This window comes from Stigmatopora nigra, chromosome 3 (assembly GCF_051989575.1).
Source record: "Stigmatopora nigra isolate UIUO_SnigA chromosome 3, RoL_Snig_1.1, whole genome shotgun sequence".
Lineage (NCBI taxonomy): Eukaryota > Metazoa > Chordata > Actinopteri > Syngnathiformes > Syngnathidae > Stigmatopora > Stigmatopora nigra.
The window spans coordinates 13600027-13618372 of record NC_135510.1 but is presented as its reverse complement, the minus strand read 5'-3'; the positions used below and the strand labels follow the sequence as shown (position 1 = coordinate 13618372).

Below are 18346 nucleotides of genomic sequence, written 5' to 3'. Positions count from 1 at the left end.
AATCCTTTTAATCTGTACACAAAATCCATCCTCCTTTCTTTCCTCCTTCTTTTCTATCTCCATCGAAGCTAATGCAGAAAGCCAACCCTGTCCTGCTTCGGAGTTGTCCAACCTTTCCTAATGATTCCCATCTTTTTCCTTAAAAGTCTGTCTTGAAAATGGCTTTGACAGTAAATCTGCAAATAAAAAATACATTTCTTCTCCTGCTTCAGCCATTGTGGGTTGACAAAAGCACTATCAAATCAACACAACCATAGCACCTTGAATCGTTTACCAGCGAATCAACCTCATACTTAAAGCCATTTTAGAGTGTCCAACCAGCCTAATATGCATGTCATTGGGATGTCATAAATTGGTCCAATTTTGTGTTCAACCAGCCTACTCAGCATATTTTTTGGGTATGTTAGAGGAAACCAGAGTACCTGGAAGAAACCAACGCAACCCTGTCAGAAATCTCCGATCCAGATTATGTATGTTCAGTGTTTATTTAAGAACAAACCCTTTATTGGTTTGATTTTATCGACAATAAAATTACGACTTCTACTTTTATAGTCTCTGACACACTGTATGCATGTCGATGAAATAAAGATGTCCCATGCACTGTATATTACTCGTCTCATTGCTATTGATTAACGACTTTATACACTCTGGGTGATTTTCTTCTCGGAGGTCGTAAAACCTTGAAACAGCTTATTTGATAAAGGCTGTGCTACAAAACTGTCAATGTTGTAATGGCTAGGTCTCTAAATAAGGTCAGTAATACAATGGCCCGATGTGGAATGGCCTTGTATTTCATGATAGAGAGTCCTGCCTTCAAGGTTAACCTTGGAGCAAATCAGACCTATTTTATTCTTTTATCACTCCTACATGTTGTCCTCTTCTCATTCGTCAAGTGATGAGTGTAAATACAATTAGGCAGACTCTAATGTACATCGCTCTGGAAAGATACCATAGTGTATTACAGTCATTAAAAGGTCAGGGCAAATGCAGTACCATGTCACTTCTTTAACATTGATTGATTTTTTTGTCTATGAATAAATGATTTATATCAATGAGGAAAGCTAATGTTGCCTCCTCCTCAAAAAGTTTTGTTAGCCAAACTGTTAACATTATTTAACATGAATTTAACAAATGAAAATGGACGGATGTCAAGTTGGCCCTAGTGTACCTTGATTTTACTGAATAAAGCCCTCGGAGAAAAAGGTTTATGACTTAGATTTGTTCCATTTTAAGGTCATCAAAAAGAACACAACTTGTTTGGCAAGATGGTTTTGCAATTTATATGAGTTGTAATAAATTCAATTCTGATGTAGTTTACTCATTATCGTGTTAATGCAAAATGCGCAACAAATATTTAAATACTACTGTAGCTAAAATAGAACATTTTTAGACATTCGGTTCACTATAGGGGAGCGTAACAAGGCTTCATCTGGATAAAACAAACCATTAAATTAGAAAACAAATAATATGGTTTCTATAGACTGCCTTTTAAAAATGAACAGAAATGATTACTCATTGGTGTCCTAAATTTTAAATGGATTTTAGCTTTAAAGAACGGTATCAATAGTGTAGTCCAAGATTTTGTTGTCTGGCTGCTGCAAGATAAAAGGGCACACAAATAATGATATAATATAAAAAAATAATAAAGTTCCAATCCAACACAATCCAATCAACATCTCACTGCTTTGATAAATCCGTGAGCTTCAGTCATTTTTTTTGTTACCATCAAAGAGATCTTGTTAAAAAGCAACAGCTTTTGAATCCTGCTTGGCATTCCAGATCCGGGTTGGGGGGCTTTTTAAGCTGCGGCAACATGGTGACCTCACCTATGGGAGTCCCACCATTTTGCTTAAAAGGATTATGACCGTAAAAAAATGTGGTGCACCTGCTATCTGACTTTAGAAAATGGTACATCCTCTGGCCGCACCAAATGTTCAATTGTCAGTTCATTTTAAAAGGCAAACAACAGTGGTATCTTGGCAAATAAAGTCAAATAATTTTCTCCAGCTTGTATTGAGTGTTGAAATATAGTTAACAGATGAATGTGTAAAATGATTGCTTTTAAGTAATTACCGTATTTTCACGACTATAAGGCACACTTAAAAGTCTTAAATTTTCTCCAAAATAGACAGTGCGCCTTATATATGGAAAAAACAGAAAACTAAAAATGAAAAAACACCACTCTCGGATATAAAAAAAAACACAAACGCCTGAACTGAAACAATACCGTTAAATATGCAGATGCCATCTTGGTTTACATCATCTTCCATCATATAGCTCCTCCCCGACTGCAAGATTTTATACAAAAAAATCCAAAACATCATAAATGGCTGGCTCTAGTGGTGACTGTAAAGTAGTGAGTGCTTCATACCTGGAAGTCAATAGCAATTACCGTATTTTCACGACTATACGGCGCACTTAAGTCTTAAATGTTCTCCAAAATAGACAGGTCGTCTTATAATACAGTGCGCCTAATATATGGAAAAAATGTCATTCATTGAGGGTGCGCCTTATAATGCGGTGCGCCTTATAGTCGTGAAAATACGGTACTACTTTTGTTTATATTGTTCTTAAATTTTGTTCTTTCACTTAAATTAAGAAGAAAAAGCTTTTAGGTAGTATTTTGACCAATATCCTTTTCAAATTAAGAACATTTCAGACTCATTTACTTTTCGCCTAAAAATAAGAAACACCAATGAAAAGAAAACAACAACAAAGAACCTCAAACGTCAACAAAAAATCCCTAATTATTGACACAGTTCATGCAATTATCTTGTGTTTGTATTGCTCACTTGACTATGGGTTGATAAAGATTTGCAAATCATTGATTTCTCCTTTCCTTGTCAGTTTACACAAAGTTCACACGTCACTGGGTTTTGGGGTTGCATTTAAAACAGATAGACTTTTGTAACGGACACTGCCATGTCTAGATAAGCAGAAACGATGCGAATAAAGACTCCTTTTGTGTCATTTAATCATTCAGAAAATCCTTGCCAATTTAAAATGTGAGGAGAATATTTACGTTTTTTGGAGAATAGTAGTCAGCTTTACTTTAAACCTCTGTTGATGGTCTGTGCAGGATTAATTAAACTCTTAGAGGGCACATTTTGCACACTACTAACCTTATGCTCTTTTGATCATGAACATACTGGCCCTTGTTATATTTCCCCACAAATAGCGATTTATTCTTCACAAATGTACTGAAAATTACAGTTCATTGAAAGTACACATAAAGGTCAGAGAACACAAATACATGTAGCTAGGAGTTACTACTCAGTGCATGGCACATTCTCAGGGAGACGACCCATTGTGAGTCTTTGGCTCGTTGCCTCAGGAGTGGTAAAGGCAGAAAGAGTGCAGAAAAAATTTATGTTAAACAGTTGGCCAGCCAACTTAGCCTTAATATTCCAAAATGCGGAGAAGTAAATTAACCTCCTACTAATGAGTGACAAACAATAGTCTAAGTTTGGTAATCAATTGAGTGCTAGATTTTTTTTCTTTTCTGTAATACAGCCAAGTAGGCACTGTACAATTTTGACCTTTTCTGACAGCTGCAATCTTGCAACCAAATATGGAATATGAAAAACATCAAGCTGTGTCCCAAATTTAGAGAAAGTCATTTCACAGGTTCGACACTACGATCGCTGACAGTAAAACAAATACCAAAAAATACACATGAAATGGCATGAATATCATTGTCACTGCCACTATCGTTAGCAGTAACCGCGGGTGTAAACTTGCATTTTTAATAATGTAACTCACCTTGAGTCCATTTGAAAAGACCAGTTTTCCTACTTTCAATTTTTTTTTAATTGTATTTTTTGTTTTTTTTTGTATAAACACAACAATGTGAGCTAAATATTTCGGCTCAATCTCACAACAACCTGTTGTAGATCAATATTAATAATGCAATGACACTGCGTTCAAATAATTCAAGATTGAACTCCGCTTCATCACACAGTGTAAACATTCTAGAAGGCATGACTAAAGACTGCAAAAATCATAGTGTGGAACACTAACAGTACAGTCTGTAAATTCATTTGCTTATCACACTTATACAGTGTTCCGACCTTACAAGTGGAAATGTCTTTTTTCCACACATTAGTAAGCTGTGTCCTCACAAAGAATAAAACTCAGAAGAAAAGATCAAAAGAACTATCATGAAACTTACAACTTACCAGTGCCATTGCTATCTCCAACATAAAACTGTATAATGCATGCCATAATTTGTGTTGACATTTCCAGTGTCTTAGCTTTTGGAGTCAATTTTGATAGATAATGTGTTTGTGCATGTGGATGAGTTTGTCAGTCTTTTAGTGGGCGTCTGCCCAAACATTTTGATGAATATGCGTCAGATGTGTGTGTGCTCTTTGAAATATTGTCGCAGGAATGCAGGAGATTAGTGTTTTTCATGATACGTTGTCCGTTCACGCCTGGTTTTGAGGCTTTATCTTTCTGCTTTGCCCTTCGTTCACACTGTCATCTGGACGCTTTCCAATGCTTTCCGAGCTCCCGGCTTGCCCTTGGCTTCTTTGCTGTGGGGTTCAAAAGATAAACATGAATAATAAAACGAGCCACCCATAGTCATATTTCACTGCCGGCATAGTGTAGTCTATGATTTGATTGACAGGTATGGCTAATGCTCATTAATATTTCACATTGTAAAAGAAATGATGCCTTCAGAACCTATTACTAATGAGCGCTTCCAAAAACAAAAAAAAGAAATCTATTTTTATTATTTACAACCCCGGTGAAGAAATATTGGCGGAAATCTGTAATGTATTGTATATATTGCTTTCACACATATATTTTGTTTTTACAACTAACCTTACTGGCCTTATAACTCCTAATGTGACATATTTGAGATATGGTCTCTAGTATTAGGCTACATTACAGTATCCGAATCCATCAGTTTTTTTTTTTCTTTTTTTTTGTCCCGGAAAAAGATTGAAGAAGGAATGCATAATGTATGCCATTAACCACCATGTGGGATAAAACCTCCATCCTTGCTTTAATGAATGGAATTGTAATTGACAATCACAGCAGTCTATTCACTCTTGAGCACAATGCGTTCTTTCTTTCATCTAACATTACATATGGTCACATACAATTTTCATTGGCATTCTTGATATTTTATTCAATGTCGACATTTGGTGGCTTTTTAAGCAATAAATAACATACATAAAGCAGAAAGTATTTTGCCTAGCTCTTGTCATAAGCTTACTGAGATCACATTGGAAAATGCTTTGATAGTCATGGCTACAAATATTTTATTTACACCCCGCTCACCATCCCAAAGTACATTAAAATATTGCTGTCAAACACAATCACATTTGGGGCAGGCACTATTACTTGCAGGCAAAATGGACTTAAATTATTATTTAATTTAAATCATTTTCTGAAGCGCTTATCCTCACAAGGGTCGCGGTGGGTGCTGGAGAATCGAACAGCTTACTTTGGGCACGAGGCGGGGGACACCCTCAATTGGTGGCCAGCCAATCACAAGGCACAGGGAGACGGACAAACATTCACGCTCACATCCATACCGATGGGAAATTGGGGGAATTTAGTGTTCAAGCAGTCTAGCCCCTGCATGTTTTTGGGAGGTGTGGGGAAAAACTTTGAAAGTACCCAAAAACCATGCAAGCCCCGAGAGAACATGCAAACTCTACACAGTGCGGACCAACCTGGGATCGAATTCTCACTATGCTAACCATTTGGCCACAGGGCCACCTAGACCAGATTTAATAAAAAATAAATAAATATAAAAGAAAATCAGAGTAAAATGGTACAATATGTTTTGATTAATTGCCTGTTAAAGGATAAAAAGTAGCTATACATGGTATGACAATTGAGAACATCATATCAATAAAAACATGAACAAGTTCAAAAGATTCAATTTTTCATATATATTCCGTTTTACTCTGATTATGATTTTAACGCAATTAATCAACAGAATTGTTAAAGAAATTAACAGAATTACACAGATATCAGTCAGAGTGACTTTTTGAAAAGAACAATATTCTCACTCATGTTAAAAACAAAATGAAACCAAATACACAAAAGAAGGCAGAATAACTCCAATGCACAAAAGCATTCAAATTTTAAAAAGCCATTTAGCACGCTGGGGGATTCTAATTCACAAACTATTGCAATGGTTTTACCTGTATTTACTTTGGAAATGTGCTGTTATTCTTTAATTTTGCTGATATTTGGCAAAATCTTCCGAAACTATTTGGTGTGACTTTAGTAAGCTATGAAACGGTTGATGTCAAAGCCAAAATTAGTGAGAGGGAACTCTTGTGATCAGCCAGCTGGAAGCCATAAGTGAAAAAGGAAAGGACACATTATAATGAACAGACCATCAGATGCTGCTCTACTTTTCTGATTTCCAGGCTACAATTTTGTTTCATAAAATATTTGCACGACAGTTGAGGCAACACTGAATTTCTGAGTGAACATGAGAACACATAATGAAGGTAGCAATGTGACAGGAATATTGGACATAGTGATGCAGGCTCACCCACTGAGACCCAAATGCAAATCACTACTAATCAAACTGTTTACCTCACAATTAATGCTGTTACGATGCGGCACAGAAAGAAAAGATAGAGACAGGACAAGTTTGCTGGCTGTATTGTTGCAATAAATAAATACTAGTTTAACTTTATAGTACTAATCTTGAACTGTTACCTCTCCTACCTCCTTCCCGGGTTTTCATAATAAATCAATCAATGGTCATTATTACTATTGAGTATCAATGCTGAATGTACATATACATTTTCATTTATGGACTGCTTTATCCACATTAGAGTCAGGCAGGAAACACCCTGAATTGGTGGCCAGCCAATTGCAGGGCACAAGGAGACAAACGACCATTCACGCTCACTCTCATACCTAGGGGCAGTTTACAGTGTCCAATCAGCCTACCATGTATGTTTTTGGAATGTGGGAGGAAATTGGAGTACCCGGAGAAAACCCCATGCATATTTTCTGACCAATTTGTGAGCTGAATGGATTGAATTCATAGAATTAACCAACCAGAATGTAATCGTTTTTTTTTTATCAAAACATTTAACTGAAAATTGCTTTGACCAATAGGCAAATGATGGTCAGCAATGAAAGATATTGGAACAAAAACAATGAAGGTTTAGTCCTGGCCTGTGATGCCAAAAAAAAAAATGTGTTGCAAACATTTGCAAAGGCTATATTATCAGTGTACGTGTATTGTAAAATCCACTTGGAATCATGTTTTTCTGGACTCAATTCCTCCTCTGACCTATTTTCAATACCGTATTCCGACTCGTCGCATGATAAACAAAACAAATCTCAACTATTATTTTCCATTGAGTCGTATACCCTCTGCCATATCCGTACATTCCTCTTTTAGGTTCATTTTAGGTTCAAAATTCTATCTTTTGTGGCTCAGGGGAGTCCAGTCTATTTAATTTGGTGAGGTACCCCCTGAGGTGGCAGAGGGACTTTAAAACTCATTGGAGCCAGTGTGTTCATTTTTTGTGTGCAGAGATTGGAACTCTGCATGAAAATAAATGTAATGCCCCTCTTTTTCATGTTTTGAGCTATTATGTGAAAGCTGTAGTACATGTTTTTAAAAATGCTTGGAAACTTTGAAAGTTGCCTCATTTAACACTCTAGCGTCTCTGACCCAAGTAACATCTCTTCCTAAGGTGGGTGTGCCGTATATAATTAATGCTAAAAAGCTCATTTAAACCATGTCTGTAATCCGTGAAATCCAATTTTTGTGCTCTGAAAACGTGTTTATTAATAACATCTTTCATTTGGAGCATTTTTTTGCTTCAACTCACCTGATGTGGTTCTGGTTGTGTTTTTGCTACTGCAGCTAATTCCCTTGTCGGATTCTGAAAGCATTCACTTCCAGTCTATTGGAGGAGGAAGAAGAAGAAAAAAAGTGTCAACACACATGATAGTAATCTGGCTTGTTTTTTTGAACTACAAAATGTGTGCGAGTGTTTGAGACACACATAAGAAAACAGAAGAAAGATATCAGGTTTATCTGTTGAAGTCTACAACAAGATTATTGTCTTATCTCTCATCTCATTTTCTGAACCGCTTTATCCTCACTAGTGTCACGGGGGGTGCTGGAGCCTATCCTAGATGACTCTGGGCCAGCCGATCGCAGGGCACAAGGAGACAGACAACCATGCACATTCACACCCATACCTAGGGTCAATTTAGAGTGTCCAATCAGCCTGCCATGAAAGTCTTTGGAATGTGGGAGGAAACTGGAGTACCCAGAGAAAACCCACGCAGAGAACACGCAAACTCTGTGACGCTGACATGCTAACTACTCATCCGCCGGGCCGATTATGGCAGCTTGTACAGTATAATTGGAACCAATAAAGTACCTTCATCCACTCCCCGAAAAAGGAAAGAATAATAAAAATACATCAGCTTCGTGCGCATGATATCTTTATATAGTCGTAGTGCTGTGGTTGGTTGAGTCTGAATGTAAATCAGGTCCTTTAGAAAAACAAGCTCCTAAAACTAATTTATCATACCTTAATAGTAAATTGTCCAAAGAAGTGAAACTGCCTAAATATAAAATGTGCTTGGGCTTCAGGGACATATCCAAGATTTTAGAACATTGTAAGATGATCTAAAACAGTGTTTCCCAACAATTTTGAGCTGCAACAGACTTTGTAGAATTGCAAAAATCTTAAGGCACCCCACACACTTAAAATATTCAAATTTAAAACTCTGTCACCTATAAAGCATTGACTAAACTGATTTTATATTTACAATATAAATACCATATTAATCGACAGAAATTAAAGAAACACAAAAAATATTTCAATATAAAATCTTTCACACCAACCTTCAAAAGTTGAACCCGAGGAACCATACAACCACAAATTCATGTTACAGTAAAAATAAGCAACAAAACTATTTAAATCTTGTAATATTACAATTTGATTCATGTAATATTACAATATGGATTAAGTGTTCATCATATTTCAGTTTTAATTCCTAATATTATAATTTTTCTCTCAGAATATTACAAATTGATGACTTCTTGGCAGTTAATTTCCCATGGCACACTTGACCATACTTCATTGCACACTAGTGTGACACGCCACAGTGGCTGGTAAATACTGATCCTAAACATCTCTTCATGCAAGAAAAGAATGAACCATGGTAACGTGTGGATGCCCTAAACCAGCACAAACCTCATTGGTTAAACTGTGTTTGTTGGATCGGTTGGAACAAAAACCTGCACCCACAGCAGCACTCGAGGACCGGATTGCCCTAAAAACATTGTTTGCAAATAATAATATTCTCTTGGACATTCCACCATGGTCAATTATCACCTCCTCGAGGACCAGATTGCCCTAAAAACATTGTTCGGAAATAATAATTTCCTCTTGGACATTCCACCATGTTCAACTATCACCTATGTCTATCTATCTCTTACCCTAATTTCTTGAGTCTCTTGCCAAGAATTTTTATGGTCTCATAAATTCTTTTAGTTTCCACAATTCTAAAGAATTCATTGAGTTACTGTTTGATAGTTGGAATGTCACAGTTGCTTGAATCCTAGAGAAGCTTGTCAAAGATAGGATGGCATCAGATTATTGGTAATTTGAATGGAGAATGTCAATTACTGACTATCTCTTCTCACTCGCAATATCAGCTTCCATACTCTTTTTATTCATTTTCTATTCAGCATAGCACTCTGCAGCAGTTTTCTTTTCAAATGAATCATTTCAGCAGAACTATTTGGAAACCAGAGGAGTATAGTTGAGAGTCAAGAGCATTTATGCAGTAAGTGTCAATTTTTAAATTATACCCTAATGCAAGTATTCCTTCCATCCGTTCATTATCTCTAAGAGCTCATTCTGCTGGGCCATAGGGAGCTAGAGAAGGCAAACACTGGCCAAAAATGTTTAAAACTGACCTTGAACTAAGGATGTGCCATGTCATAACGTCATGGATATTACTGGTGTTTTTCATTTTTGGCAGTGATAAGAATTCTTTTAAATATCCTGCTAGCTATGGTGCACTGTTATCAAGATGTCAGTTGTCAGAGGTTATAGAATATGTCCCCACATTGCACACATAAGCGTGTTATATATAGAACTTTGAAGAGGGAAAGTACATACATACATATACGTACATATATACATATAGACAGAGATAGACAAAAAGAGAGTGTGAGGTTTGCCATGCAATTCACTACGTTATTCCACTCTTTCGCACAACAATTGAGACAAGCTGTATTTTTAGAAGCTGGTAACGGCTTTATATGGATGCTGGTGGCTTGAAGCCCTTAGGTTGGTTGCATCGTTGTTTAATTACTGTTAAGGCTCACCTCCTCCATCTGGCACTTTTTAACGCCACCCTTTTCTCTCCTTATTTCGCCAATATTCATTGGGAGTTTGCTGGTTGTGGCATGTCTCTGAACTTTAGCAATATCCTGTCAGGGGAAAAACAACATTTTAGCTGTGGCTTGAAAATAATTACATGACCGGTTAACAAAATTCAATCAACCAAATGCCTTTTCAGAGATAAAACAAGAGCAGAGGCGCTTCACTATAAACTTGCATACATAAATGAATTATGTAGTACTACATACAAGATAAGGAATCCACTTAACTAAATTTCAATGTTCTTTCTTTGTATGTTTAGACTTTGTGAAAGCCGCTTAAAGTTGAGTGCAGTATTGAATAGAATGCAGTTGTTCCTGGCGCCGTTTCAATGAACAATATTGCTTGTGAGTCTTCTCTTGTTCTTACTACACAAGACAGGAGGTGCCATGTTAGTCATAAGAGCCAGTACACTAAATGCTGTGTGGCCAATCTGCAAGGAAATGTTGCTCCAACAGTTGTGTTTTAGGTAAGCTCCTAGAAAAAAAATACCTTGGCCATCCCAACATCTGGTGGCGTTATGACAAGTGTATTTTTGTGGTATTTATTTGCTTTTTAAAATCATTCTTTTTATTCCAAGTGTCCATCAGGTGTTTCATTTTTTTCTTTTTTTTGCTTGTATATTATTAATTTTTAATGATTGTGCTGTTCAGAATACAGAAAATCACAAGGTAGAAATATACATACTTATATCATCCGTACCGCTTGTCCTCACAAGGGTTGAAGGGGTGCTGGAGCCTATCCCAGCCATCTATGGGCGCCACCCCAACCTGAATTTGTGGCCAGCCAATCAATCTCAGGGCACAATGAGACTTCCAACCATTCATGCTCACACATGCCAGCCTACCATGCATGTTTTTGGGATGTGGGAGGAAACCAGAGTATCCAGAGAAAACCCAGGCAAGCCTTGGGAAACTCCACAGAGGAAGGTCCAAACCTGGGATCAAACCCTCGATCTCAGAAATGTGAGCCCAACGTGCAACCCACTCAATCACCGGAAGCCAATTCAGTTCTATTGCTACCAAATATAGTTGTGAACCATTTTGGTCCTTTTGAACAAGGAGTACAATTATGTGCTGTTCTAAACATGTAATTTTAGAACAATTTGGCAGAGATTTCAATGTGATCTGGCGCGCCTCCATAGAAGCAGACAGAGTGGACAGATGGAGCACCCTAGTAATCTTTACAGCGAGGGCTGACTCAGATTTATCAGACAGCCAGTCAAAGTGTACAGCGCTGAAAGGAGATAATGGTGATAATAGAGCTAGAATCTTACCCGACAACTAAATTGCAGCTATTTTTAATGCAAATGCAAAAGAGGCTATTGTGCATTGTTCGTAGGATAAGTTGCTAAGAAAATGAATGAATGAAAGAATGAAAGAATGAAAGAATGAAAGAATGAAAGAATGAAAGAATGAAAGAATGAAAGAATGAAAGAATGAAAGAATGAAAGAATGAAAGAATGAAAGAATGAAAGAATGAAAGAATGAAAGAATGAAAGAATGAAAGAATGAAAGAATGAAAGAATGAAAGAATGAATATAAACCAAATTGGACTGTTTAAATGTGAGCAGAAAAGCATTTACTTTTCACCAGGCCACCAACAGTGGAAGAGATGTTCGGGAAACTGAGACATCATAAGAAAGATTTTGATGGGGGAGAAAAACATCTTGCCAGCATGTCAAATCTCTGAGGCACACACTTAAAAGATGCAACGCAAATTGAGACTGCTTTGACGAGAGAAAAGCCCCTTAAAGAAAGGAATTGCTCACCAGAATCATGACAGATAAGGCACAGCAGTGCTTGTGGTCTACCAGATGATTTCAAAGTGTCTGCAGTGACTGCTTTTCAGAAATCAGTTCGAACACAATCTCTGTTTTGGATTGACATGATTGCTTGGTGCAGGGCTAGTACACATAGCAATTGTACTGTGATGCTCTGTAAATATTCACCCGTGACTTCTGTAGTAAACATTCAAAAATGAGTAATACAGTAAGTCGTTAGCCAGCACAATCATGTTGCCGTCATTGTGTCTGATCAAAATATTTGAACTAGTTGGTGGTTTTATGTAGAACAAAACAGCGTGCAGACCTTTCTTTGAGCAAATCCATAAACCGGATTTGTTATTTCCGAATCCGCTTCTGCTTTTTTCCTCTGGTTTAAATCCTTGTTCATAAATGTATTTCTTTTTAAATGGTGTTTTACATTTTATAACTTCCTGCTTGTAGAAAATAAGATGGGAGTGCATGTGGTTAGTAGACTAAAACAAGTTACAGTGATTTTACTTTCTAAAGCAATTAAAGTAGAACCATCAATTCCTAAATGAAAATAATTCTAGGACATTGGCATCTTCATGACAGTTCTTTTAGTTCAAGGATTGCCGAGAATCCCTTTTCATGAGCTCTTTACGGAGAGGTTAGTGGACAAAATTGACAACAAACGTTTTTCTTTCTAATATGGATTAAATAAATGACACTAAGCAAAATATTGATTTACCTTGGCATGTGGCTGTTGAAAGGTGACCCTGGAGCTGTTGATGAGTGACGAGTATCTGTACATATGGGAAGGAGTTGTGGCAAATCTGTGGCTGCCGCTGGGCTGGTTGTGGAGGACAGCTGAGAAGCAGATGTGAACGGTGTCCTTTAGTGCCTTCAGTTGAGACTCCTGGAGCCAAAAGAGATTATTCATAAAAATAAATTTAAAAAATCATCTCTCGCCATTTATACATTGATTGGTGTATTTTTTTTAAAGATGCCAAGCTACTAATTTACTTCAAAACATTCACAAATCGGCTTTAAAATGTGTGTTGCACAATAAAGTGGCAGGGTGTGTATCAACGTTTGCTCTATTAATGGGTTTTGACAGCAATGTAAACCTTTCAGGCTTCTTCAAAATGGGTTTTTCCAATTAGCTGTAATGTTTAGTTGTTAGTTTGGACAAGAAATCCCAGTATAAAAAAACGTTTGGAAAGTAACAACAAAGCTTACCATTTTCTTTAAATGAGATAAGATTGCACTTCATTAATATTTCCAAAAATATTAAAGCATGTTTTTTGGGGGGAAGTAGTTCTAACACAGTTTTTATTTCATGTTAACATTTAGCAGAAGGGTCGATTGACTTGGTCAGATTTACGAGTGTATAGGTTGGTCGGTAATTGAAATAAAAATGGATGGAGGAATAAAATTGCCTTGTGTATGCTGTCAATGCATTATCTAAATAAATAATATTGGCTAGTGGCCTGATATGTTGTTGAGAAAAAGTACAGTAGTTCTTCCATCATAAGAATATGATGCTCATAAATCGCTTCTCTCTTCATTGCTCAATGCCATTACATCTGATTATTTCTATGTGTCGAGGTGCAGTCGACAATAACAGAAATGGATGCAGAAATCTCCATGTTTTCTTCACCACATTCATTTGACCCTAATTTATTACAGAGATTAGACTTATTTTCTGATACCTGATGTTTTTTCATCCAATGTATTTTGAAATAACTGCACAGATATGCTGTCAAGGATATCCTGAAGTGAAAAGTGGGAACTCTTGAACAAAGATTTTGGAGAGTCTTGCAGTAAAGGAGCCTGAATAAAGAATGTAAAGTACTCACCTTGTCGAGTGCAGTCTTCTCTAATTCTTCTTTAGCCATTGTTAACTTGTGTTCCAAATCCATTAGTTGCTGCCCCTACAGAGAAAATGGCTTGAATTCAAATGACCACTTTAGTACAAGGGTCATTCATTCCACACAAAAGCCCATTAAAAGAAGAGCCAAATGAGTCTCATTATTAATGGATTTTCCATTATGATTGAAATAATTTTGATAATTTGCAAGGAGATTATATCAAATTAAAACTCGCCAAGGTGGTCTGCTTTGAGACAGTTTTGTGACTGTTCTTTTACTGCCTGTTTAAAACTGGACATTTTACAAGTTTGAAAGAAGCACATGCAATTTACTGATTTGTCCATCCCTTTAAAAAGCATTGCAGGTAAAGGTTGCTGGAACCTATCCAAGGTGACTTTTGGGGAAAGGCAGACTACACTCTAGACTGGCCTCCAGTCAGCCGTGGTACTTGGATGATTGGGCGAAAGACGTTTTGCCGAAAGACGTTTCGCCGACAGACAGTTCGCCGAAAAAAAATTAGTGTTTAATTAATTATTTTATTAAACAAATAAAAGAGAGACAGATGACCATTCGCACTCAATCGTACCGCCACCAGTGGGTATCGAGCCTGTGCCTGCCCGCGCCAAAGTCAGGCAGTGAACCACTACCCCGTTAGGTGGTATGTTATAACATATTTTACCATGAAATACAAAGCTATGGCATGTATGAAACATTTCTTTATCTTTCTGTGAGGGTTCATATCAATGTAGAATATTTAAATACTATACTTCTACATACGTTGATATTAATTTGATTTCTACATTACTGATGATAACTATAAAAAAGGAGCCTAATATTATTTCTATCAGAATATTGGTAAAGGATAGTTTAAATGTGATGGGACGGGAAAAAAATACATACTCTGAATGTGTTTGCATTTGATCACAACATATTAGATGGGAATGAAATGTAGCTCAGCAAAATACACAAATAAATAGATAATGAGTCCAGGTTGGATTGGATATGAAGTATAGATATCTACTGTCTGCTCTCTGTATTACTTCTAAAGATTAACACATGTGTGCTTGGAAGCATTCATGTTATGAGTTGTATGATAGAGCACCATTACACCCATTGATCGTGCATCATCAGTAGATAGCACTGTGAGGAATGCAAGCATATGGACTGACCCAGAAATGGTGACTTTCAGGGCTACTGACTCAAAGCTCCATATTTAAGTGTCAGTCCATTATGTAGGTGTGGTGTCAGCAGGGCACAACCCATTTTGCGAGGTGAGACACGTGACTACATCAGGACACCAGTCTTTCACTTCTAAAAGCCAGAGGAAGAACAGCCGCGCCGTACGACTGAATAGGGACAGGGAAAGATAGACTCTCCTGCCTTGCACAATGATGGAGGGTCATTCTTCCAAAGGGATGTTACAGTATATAATAACAGAACAAACCCTCCATGTAAGCAATGAATGGAAACCTGAATGGTGTTTAGGGTGTACTGCCGTGAGGGGAATACAGCTGCTACAGTGGGTTGTCCTATAATGTGACACTTTGTTGTAACTGTATTAATAATTATTGTAAATGTTATTGTGCATACAGTTCAACGGCCCAGTGGTCAGTGCATTGGCCTTACTGTTCTAAGATTGAGGGTTCGAGCCCAGCTAGAAATCGACCCTCCTGAGTTTGCATGTTATCGCTGCGGCTGTGTGGGTTTTGTCCGGGTACTCCGGTGAGGTGGTTGTAATTTTTGTTTACTCTCACCAGAAAAAAAATATTCTTGCTCCGCTACAACAGCTGTTATTACCAATTCAATTTCCTCACAGGCATGGTACCTTGACTGACACCCCCCATGAGGCTGATGACATTTCCGATCTTCAGCGACTGTTCACTGCATTCTCGTCTCATCTGCTCTGTTATCCCCTGCTAGGCGTTCAATCATTTCTTATAGGGAATACAGCAAAGCCTCAAAAGAAAGCTCTTGGGTAAAATCCTACCGGCATCCCCCTCGAATAATAAGTCAGAAATAGAATAGTATAATTGATGGGTTTTTGAGTAGAGTGAATCACATTTATGACCAAATACTCTCCAAGTTTTCTTGAAAATAATTGGGACATTAAGCAACAAATCTGTTGCAGCGATTCCCAAATCTTTTTATCTGTGGCACACTTTTAACATCAACACTGTAATGCTAAAATCTTAGTTTTGATCGATTAGCCCTTTTTTTTAATGTGATCTTTTTTGTTTTAACCCAATGCCTGGTCTCACCAATGAACTATGGAAGTGACTTTCTTCCTGGAAAATATTTCTTAATTGGTGCCAAATTTTGGATTGAAACGATCTTTCCATAGTAGTCTCGAGGGCTTCTCCGTTTTGGAGCTGGTTTAAAAGATAACCAGCCTTCAATAAGCACTTACCTTAAAAATTAAATCCTTTTTCCCATATCGTAGTTCTTTCAGTTGAGCTTGGATTTTTTTGGACTGCAAGAGAAAATAAAAAAATAAGTGTTAGCTGAAATTTTGAAATAGGTTTTAGATCACATAGAAGGATTCTGGCAGATTGCAGTAGAAGGTTCCTTTGTGAGTGTTCCCAGGGTAAAAGCTCAAGCTAAAAGAACTGCCTCACAGTCAGAAGGAAAATATCAAATTTCCCCTCCAGTGAACTGCATAGACAACCCAAACACTGATGCAGCCATGCGGCATCTTCATGCCAGCCGCCACATTATCACCCGCACCAAAGTGCTGCCACCACCTCACGTATGAAGGTGCTTTGGTGATAACAGGCTGCTGTCTGTAATCAGTAAGCAACACATCCAAATGTCGACCTGTAATTTGCAACCACTTCCAACATAACAGACTGGCTGCTGCTGAGGCCAATTTTTCTCCACAGCTCATGTAGCGTTGCCAGGCCATATTAAAATCCGTGTTTGACATACTAAGAAGCAACCTTTGAAATAAGCAGAGACCCAAGGTTCTCATTTAGAAAGAGAAGCTTTTGGCTACAAAACATTCCAAGACTATTTTGCCTTGGGTCCATCTTGTTTATTTAGGCCACTAAGTGGATCGGCACACACAAACACAGTTTCGGACTCTTTACAGCTAATGAAGTGAATTATCCACTAATGAGCTGCAACAGGGAAAGAACAAATAGAGCTTTGGAAAGACCGAATGCGACTCACTGTGTTCAAATGTGAGTTGTCTGGGAATCCACCTACCTAGCTTTCACAATTTCTGCAGGTCCGTTGCTAATATTCTGAAAATCTGTGATGTCTACAATGTTCTTTCATCTGTGCCTTTACCCTACACCATTGTTAACATTAGCACAAAGTTCACACAAAGGGGGTTCTTGTTCTTCACATTTGATCATGGACATCCAGTTTGCCTGTTGCAGCTTGTTTGTACACATCGAACAACCTTTTGAAATGTTTGAAAGTAAAACCTTTTTTTCTTTTTTTCCTGGGCATCTAACAATGATGATTTCCAAAATGACTGATCGGACGATAAAAGGCAATTAAAACGTGTTCAATGTAAACCTTCAAACTAGTATGATCTATGTAATGTCAACATATATGGCAACAATTTTCAATAATTCATACATTGATTCATGTTCCGTACCCTGCATCCTCGTAAGGGTTGCAGGGATGCTTGGAGCCTATCCCTGCTAACTTCAGGCCAAAGGTAGAGTACTCTACTTGGTCAGTCACAGCGCAATTTTTTAATAATAATTTCTTAAATTAAATTAGCCTGGTAAATGTTTGATTTGGTTTATCGTTTTCTTTTTAATGTAGTACATATGTGAGACATATAACGTCATAAATTCTAAATGTGAAAGTAACATAAACAAAAAAAATGAGCAAGCAAAAGAAATAGTAATTTTTGGGAGGAGAATCAATGCACAGTATGTACTCTAAATGATTGAATTGTTGGTTTTCATTTCCTTTTAATCTTATATATATAACCCTCTTATGTGAATCTCAACTTTCTCCTTATCATGTTCCCAATGCCTTTCCATCTCTTAATATTCCCTGTCTACATCAGTGTCTTGGACACGGTCAGTTAAAACATAATGTTGTCTCTTATCGTAAACGGAATAATAAATACAATCCAGTGATGTTTCTGTTCTTAAGAAAGTTGACAATCTCTTTTGTTATTGCTTGGGTGATACATATTCAATGTACTAAGATACTCACAGCACATCGTCTGTGCATGTGAAGATCCTAAATAAAGGGATGTTCATAAGAAGCACAGCTAATGAGAATAGACTTTCAAAGCCATGAATGCTAATTTGTTGTGCTGTAGCCTGGGTCAAAGAAATAACTTAATTAATAACACA

General features: G+C 37.2%; 1 protein-coding gene across 1 annotated transcript in view; it reads right to left on the bottom strand.

Moving 5' to 3' along the window:
* Positions 1-2680: 2680 nt before the first annotated feature.
* The window catches only part of luzp2 (leucine zipper protein 2), a 75538-nt gene continuing 59872 nt past the window's right edge, over positions 2681-18346 (bottom strand). The window contains exons 7-12 of the mRNA XM_077713881.1: positions 16432-16494; positions 14013-14087; positions 12902-13069; positions 10352-10456; positions 7827-7901; positions 2681-4535 (exon numbers count right to left, since the gene is read on the bottom strand). Coding sequence (XP_077570007.1) covers positions 4428-4535; positions 7827-7901; positions 10352-10456; positions 12902-13069; positions 14013-14087; positions 16432-16494 — 594 coding nt within the window. The 3' untranslated portion in view covers positions 2681-4427. The remainder of the gene's footprint in view (positions 4536-7826; positions 7902-10351; positions 10457-12901; positions 13070-14012; positions 14088-16431; positions 16495-18346) is intronic.